This window comes from Brassica oleracea, chromosome C5, assembly GCF_000695525.1.
Source record: "Brassica oleracea var. oleracea cultivar TO1000 chromosome C5, BOL, whole genome shotgun sequence".
Classification (NCBI taxonomy): domain Eukaryota; kingdom Viridiplantae; phylum Streptophyta; class Magnoliopsida; order Brassicales; family Brassicaceae; genus Brassica; species Brassica oleracea.
The window spans coordinates 9,396,235-9,402,786 of NC_027752.1; the positions used below are offsets into that span (position 1 = coordinate 9,396,235).

The window sequence follows — 6,552 nt, forward strand, 5'->3', positions numbered from 1 at the left end:
TGTCATTTGCTAAATTTATGGTTTTTATTTATATTTTTTATTATTTAATTATAATATTTTCATTTTATATTTGAAAGATAAATGAATTTTCTTTCAAACAATATTTTTGTAAATGTATTTTTTAAAAAATAATCAATTAAAATTGTTATTATCATTGAATATCATTATTTTTGACATAATTTGAGTTTTCGTTTACATCAAAACTTATCATATTTTAGGATAATTTTAATTTAAAATGTAATTTTCATATTTTTCAAACAAATTCTAAAAATATTTTTTAAATATTTTGTTATAATTGTTAAAAAAAAATATTGAGTTACATTTCAAATAAAAAGGTAAAGATATTAAAAATATTCTAATTAAAATATGTAAAATTTAATATAGTTTTAAGAAAATGGTCAAAATAAAAAAAATTACACATAAAATAATCATAATTTTTGTTAACTGGGCGGATCATTATTTCCATGATATCGCACACGAAAGAAAAATTTCTGTTTTTAAAATTATCTAATTAACTCTATACTCATTTTTTATATTTTTTATATGATATCACACATTCGTAAAAAAATAGATAGTTTAAGATACAAAAAAATATTTACTTAATGAATATAATATGAACGAATATTAAAAATACATCATTTAATAAAATAAATAATTAAAAACTGAAAATTCATATCCGCGCTGATCAGGGTCTAGCGCGCGGGTCAGGATCTAGTTATTACTAAGCCATACAACAAATTTAGATAAGTTTTCGTTCATAAGTAAAAGTCAAACCGATTATGAAAATTATAGCTAGTTTTTTTGTTTGTACTGACCAATTTTTTAATTGAAAACAGAGAGACGATGTATATTATGAGAGTTTTTTTATAAAAAAATGAACTGAAACCTCTTGGAAACCAAACCGGATTATTCGTTGATTACAGAATCATCACACAATCAAAAGAAACCAAGTAACAAACTAAAAGTATGAACTCAACCCTACTTTAACATCTCTCTCTCTCTTCTACATTGAAGAGAAGTATGAACAAGAAGAAGACAAGAGAGTAAGAAAGATCAATCTGATGACTCGCTTGGTCCCGGAGACTGAGGTAATCCTGGTCCACCACCACCACCACCACTTGAGTTCAACACATTGTCTGGTGCTGAAGCTACGCTCAGTTTCAGTCCCTCTGGTACAAAGCTTCCAACAATGACCTATATATATAAAAACAACAACCAGAACCAAAGTCAAGTCTCTTGAAGGACTCCGTTAACTAACTCGACTATAAAGGGTTTGAGAAACGGAGTAAGTAACCTGGACTGGTGATCCAGCTACAAGCATTCCACCAACACAACCCCCCACAATCTTGAAATCAGGACCAGCCAGAGACACGTTCAAGTTACCAGTTCTGGTCACAGTACCATTACTCTCAGTATTCGAGAAAGTACCTGACATATTAGTGATAACATATGGGCCCTGGATATATAAACACAGCAAAAAAAAAAAACAGATCACACACAATACCTAAACAGAGCTCAAATCAGACCAAAAAGGACATGAAATGTTATACCTCATACTTAACTAATCCAAGAGAATTGTTAGATTGAAGCTCCGCAATAGATACATCTCCTAAAGCTGAGAGAACACAGACGTGGCGTGGTTCTTGATTCATAAACGCCACTAACTTGGCAGCTATGTCCTGAGTGAGTACAATGGAAAGATCATAACTTTTGAACTAAAATCTCTTAAAGGTTCAAGATTTGGTACGCAAAACACGTTACCTCTCCAGCATTGATGTTAATGACATGAGCTGTAAGCGATCCTTCTTGTCCTCCTGCACACACACAGACATTAACTGTAAGCAGTGATCACAAAAGGGTATCAAGAAAAGAAAGAAAGAAAGATGGAGTCCTTTGACCCGTCAGAATAAAACGACCTCTAGCAGGCGGGCCAGCATTTGCACCCCCGCCGCTATCTCCACCATCCGGAGGAGCGTACGCCCTCGCTCTTGCTCGTGCTAGTTGCTCGACCCCGAGTAGCATCCAAGGTTGTTGGACCGGGAGGGAGTTAGGCGCTCCGTCGAGCACGAGCGGGCCTGGTTGAGGCTGAGGCTGGCGCAGATCAGAACGGTTGTGCATGGCCTGAGAAGTTGAGGTGGGACCCGCTAACGGGGCGGCGGCGTTGCGATTCTGCTGTTGCTGGGTTTCTTTAGAATCCATGGAAGAAAAAGGAAGAAACTTTCTTGGAAAGACTCTGTTTTTGTGAGAAAGTGAAGGTTCTTTGAGCTAACATGAGTGTTCTTCAGATATAGATATATATATATATAGTAGTAGTAGTGACTAGTGAGAGACGCTTTTGTATTTTATTTTGATTTAGTTAGAAAAATTAAATAAAATAAATCATTGGCTTATGTGTTCAAAAAAAAATAAAATAATAAATCATTGGCTTAGGTGTTTTCACTTTTCAGGGGATTTATTTTTTTATCGTTTTTCATATTAATGAAATAACTATAAAGATCTTGTTTACTTTTAGGATATAGTTTGTTAATCTGCAGGAGAAGATTCAAGGAAGAAAATAACACAAACATTTATCAAAATTTTATTCAAATAAAAACGAATGCACATGAATTACTAAGAGAATAATGTATGTTTAAATTTGTCAAACAATAAAATTTAAGAAGAGAAAATGTATATACTATGTAGATTCCAAACTAATTGATAAACTTAACTTACTCATTTTTAATTCTATGAAATTTATGAATAAAAAAAGAAGAAGATAGACCAACATGAATGTCAAACTGATGTTAATACACAGAAAGATCCAACTTTATTTTCTGTAAATAAACAGAAATGTAACTTTCAACATCTGATTTCATATGAACAAGCTCCGGTTAACTTTTTTTTTTTTTTGTAACAAGCTACGGTTATACAATTATACCACTCGACCGTGTTATATCCATCCACTCTTCTTCTCACATACATGTCACGAGATTATTCCAATTCACTGGCCATGTGATTTGTAATTAGTTTTGAGGTTAATCAATGAGATGAGAATATAGAGAGGTACCTGAATATAGAACATCTAACGAATGGTATTAATGTCCACTTAGTGTGTTATCGTATAATTTAAGTAACCTAAAATTTCTATTTGGCTATAGGCGGTCTTGTCCAAGATTTTTTCTTTCCCACTGTTGAGATCAATTCGATTTGGTAGATTGCATAAAAATCTTGGACAATCTACCAAGTCGACTTGTTCGGCTTGTCAAACAATTTGCGGGTACAAATCATTTATGAAAAATAATAGCCAATATCAAGAAATACATACACTAATATCATCAACAATCATGTTAGTGAAACATCTAGACGGAATAATCCGGATCCGGTTAAGTACTATTCGTTTGCAAGGGAATCGAGAGCTTGCTGTATGGTTTGATTCGAGAGCTAATAGCTAGTTATTTGATTAATTCATTATAGTAGTAGCTTATTCTTTAAGACAAACATTCTTTTAAACAAAGAATCACTTGATGTAATCCAGTCTTTTGATTAAGCCATACAAATTTAGATAAGTTTTCGTTGATAAGTAAAAGTCAAAACAGATTATGAAACTATAGTTAGATTTTTGTTTTGTATTGACCAATTTTTTTATTGAAAACAAGGGAAGATGAACATTATGAGAAATATTTTTTTTTATATGAAACCTACTTGGAAACTAAACCGGATCATTTGTTGATTACAGAATCATCACACGATCAAAAGAAACTAAAGTAACAAACTTAAAATATGAACTCAACCCTACTTTAACATCTCTCTCTCTCTCTCTTTCTATTTTTCTAAAACAAAAAGCTACATCGAAGAGAAGTATGAACAAAAAGAAAACAAGAGAGTAAGAAAGATCAATCCACTTATGGACAATTCTGATGGAACAAAGAAGTCAACCCCTTGGTGAGAACCATTTTGCTTATTGAGGATTGTTGCCAGGCCAGAGGGGAAGATGGTGAGGTGGCTGTGGCGTAGAGTTTCCAAGAGATTTACTAGCATTTTCCTCTGATGACTCGCTTGGTCCCTGAGACTGAGGTAATCCTGGTCCACCACCACCATTTGAGTTCAACACATCGGCTGATTCTAAAGCTGCTCTCAGTTTCACTCTCTCTGGTTCAAAGGTTCCAACAATGACCTATATATATATATATATTAAAAAAGCAAAGTCAGTATCTTGAAGGGTTCCGTTCACCAACTCGACTATAAAGGGTTTCGTAACCTGGACTTGTGAACCAGCTACAAGCATTCCACCAACAAAACCCCCCACAACCATGAAATCAGGGCCAGCTAGAGACACGGTCAAGTTACCAGTTCTGGTCACAGTACCATTACTCTCAGTATTCGAGAAAGTACCTGACATATGAGTGATGACATAAAGGCCCTGCATGCATACATAAACAGAGCTCAAATCAGAGCAAGAAGCAAGTACTACTGCCTGCACAAGGACATGAAATGTTATATATACCTCAAGCTTAACAAGTCCAAAAGGATTGTGAGATTGAATCACCGCACTAGATACAGCTCCTGAAACTGAGAGAATACAGACGTCGCGTGGTTCTTGATTCACAAACGCCACTAACTTCATAGCTATGTCCTGGAGTACGTACAATGGAAAGATGATAACTTTTTTTAACTAAAAATCTTTTAAAGGCTAAAGATTTGGTACACACAAGACGAGACACATTACTACCTCTCCAGCATTGACGTTAATGACATGAGCTGTAAGCGGTCCTCCTCCTCCTCCTCCTACAGACATTAAGTGTAAGCAGACAAAAGGATAATCAAGAAAGATGGAGTCTTTTGAATGTTACCTGAAGCTTTGCGCGGCTGCTTAGTACGGGAGCCAAGAGGACGACCTTTGCGTTTAGCAGGTGGGCCAGCATTTGCACCTCCGCCATCAATGACATTGACATCAGGAGGAGCGTACTTCCTCGGTCTTCCTCGTCCTCGTTGGGTCGCGACGGAGACGGAGTAAGGCGATCCGTCGAGCATGACCCCTTGCAGAGGTTGAGGCTGGAGCAGAGAGAGAGCCCCGACAGATGAACGGTTGTGCATGGCCTGAGAAGGGGCGGTGGGACCCGCTAACGCGGCGGCGGCGTTGCGATTCTGCTGCTGTTGGTGGGTTTCGTTAGAATCCATTCGAGAGAGAAAAGGAAGAAACTTTCTTGGAAAGACTGTTTTTTTGAGAGAAAGCGAGGTTTTTTTTTTTTAGCAGAGTTCTTCAGATAAATTATATATATAGTGGTGACTAGCAACTAGTGAGAGACGATTTTGTATTTTGCTTTTTGTTTTATTTTTATTTAGTTAGAAAATTAAATAACTAAATCATTGGTTTAGGGGTTTTCACTTTTCAGGGTATTTATTTTTATGGGTTTTTATGTTAATTAAATAAATATAAATATCTGATTTAGTTTTAGGATATAGTTTGTGAATGTGCAGGAGAAGATTTAATGAATAAAACTAGATTTTGATCCACCCTTTGAGAAATTTAATTTATGTATTTATGTTTTTAATCATATTTTTTAATATTAATTTAATATAATTGTTGGCAACTGTTTATATTAACTGATCTGTAGGAATAAATATAACTGATAATATTATTAAAATGTATTATTCAAATATTAAAAGTGGTTAGAGTCGTAGTATATTTAGATGCAATTATAAAAAAAATAGTTATTTTTAAGTATGTCATATGGAGAAGTAATTGTTGAGCTAATCATTTATCAATTGATCATGATTCTGATTTAATAGAGTAGATGTTTTACATAATAATATATTCATATAACTATAATTAAACTAAGAAATAAAATAATCGATTTTATTAACCCATCTTGCAGTTGTTTTAATTTTACTAAAATAAACAAAAGTGGATCAATCCATTTTTAATCTATTTAGTTGAAATTTGTTTAAATTTTTTTTTAATAAAATGAATTACTATATTTGTTTAACTTTTTTTATATTTAACAAATATTTTGTATATTTGATTTAATAACATGCAAAAACTACAATCTTGAAAACATAAACCATTATTTGATACATAAAAAGTAAATATTATAAATATTAACTAACTTTAAATATTTTACTTTTTAAATATATAATGATTTTATCTGTGACCATAATAACTGAAAAAAATTCATTTTACTTAAATCATATATATTGATCTCATTTTAAAATTTTGGTCGTTTCTTGTAAAAATAAAAACAGTAAAAATAATGGTTATATCAAATATTTGATAGGTTAATTATAAAACCAAAAACATGAACCAAAGAGCTAAAGAACATACAGTAAGTAGAAAAATTGATTGTAATATTCTTTGGGATAATAAATACCATGGGTCAATGAAACTTGACGGTGGCCTTCTCAGACGCTTGACGATGGGTCATTATTTTTACCATGGGTCAATGAAAATTGCTCTAACTTATTAGTCATTTTCTTCTTACGTTCAAATACATTTCTGGTTATGTATATGGGAGGAGTCCCGATAATATTGGAGCTAAAAGGAAAGTTACAAAACATCCATTATAATTAACTGGT

The 6,552-nt window shown here is 33.1% G+C and overlaps 2 protein-coding genes across 3 annotated transcripts; both read right to left on the reverse strand.

Moving 5' to 3' along the window:
- Positions 1-1,053: 1,053 nt before the first annotated feature.
- On the reverse strand, positions 1,054-2,199 carry LOC106344456 (AT-hook motif nuclear-localized protein 13-like). The gene is made up of 5 exons (XM_013783832.1): positions 1,917-2,199; positions 1,762-1,814; positions 1,551-1,679; positions 1,295-1,456; positions 1,054-1,194 (listed from the first exon to the last, which is right to left on the reverse strand). The coding sequence occupies exons 1-5, from the start codon at positions 2,197-2,199 to the stop codon at positions 1,054-1,056; spliced, it is 768 nt and encodes a 255-aa protein (XP_013639286.1).
- A 1,528-nt stretch (positions 2,200-3,727) lies between these two features.
- LOC106293648 (AT-hook motif nuclear-localized protein 13-like) lies at positions 3,728-5,197 on the reverse strand. Of its 2 annotated transcripts, none has more exons than XM_013729319.1 (5): positions 4,830-5,197; positions 4,709-4,761; positions 4,484-4,612; positions 4,238-4,399; positions 3,728-4,153 (listed from the first exon to the last, which is right to left on the reverse strand). In XM_013729319.1, exons 1-5 carry the CDS (start codon positions 5,155-5,157, stop codon positions 3,938-3,940), a joined length of 888 nt encoding a protein of 295 aa, XP_013584773.1. In that variant the 5' UTR covers positions 5,158-5,197; the 3' UTR covers positions 3,728-3,937. The 2 variants fall into 2 exon arrangements, with proteins under 2 accessions (XP_013584773.1, XP_013584772.1); XM_013729318.1 differs by having other exon boundaries at positions 4,709-4,764.
- Positions 5,198-6,552: the final 1,355 nt, after the last annotated feature.

Excerpts from the sequence above, each read along its gene's own strand:
- LOC106293648 (XM_013729318.1), bottom strand. The coding sequence starts at position 5,157 with ATGGATTCTAACGAAACCCACCAACAGCAGCAGAATCGCAACGCCGCC. Across the intron at positions 4,765-4,829 it reads GCAGCCGCGCAAAGCTTCAG|GAGGAGGAGGAGGAGGACCG; the intron begins GTAACATTCAAA and ends TAATGTCTGTAG. Across the intron at positions 4,613-4,708 it reads TTAACGTCAATGCTGGAGAG|GACATAGCTATGAAGTTAGT; the intron begins GTAGTAATGTGT and ends TACGTACTCCAG.
- LOC106344456 (XM_013783832.1), bottom strand. The coding sequence starts at position 2,199 with ATGGATTCTAAAGAAACCCAGCAACAGCAGAATCGCAACGCCGCCGCC. Across the intron at positions 1,815-1,916 it reads TGCTGGCCCGCCTGCTAGAG|GAGGACAAGAAGGATCGCTT; the intron begins GTCGTTTTATTC and ends GTGTGTGTGCAG. Across the intron at positions 1,680-1,761 it reads TTAACATCAATGCTGGAGAG|GACATAGCTGCCAAGTTAGT; the intron begins GTAACGTGTTTT and ends GTACTCACTCAG.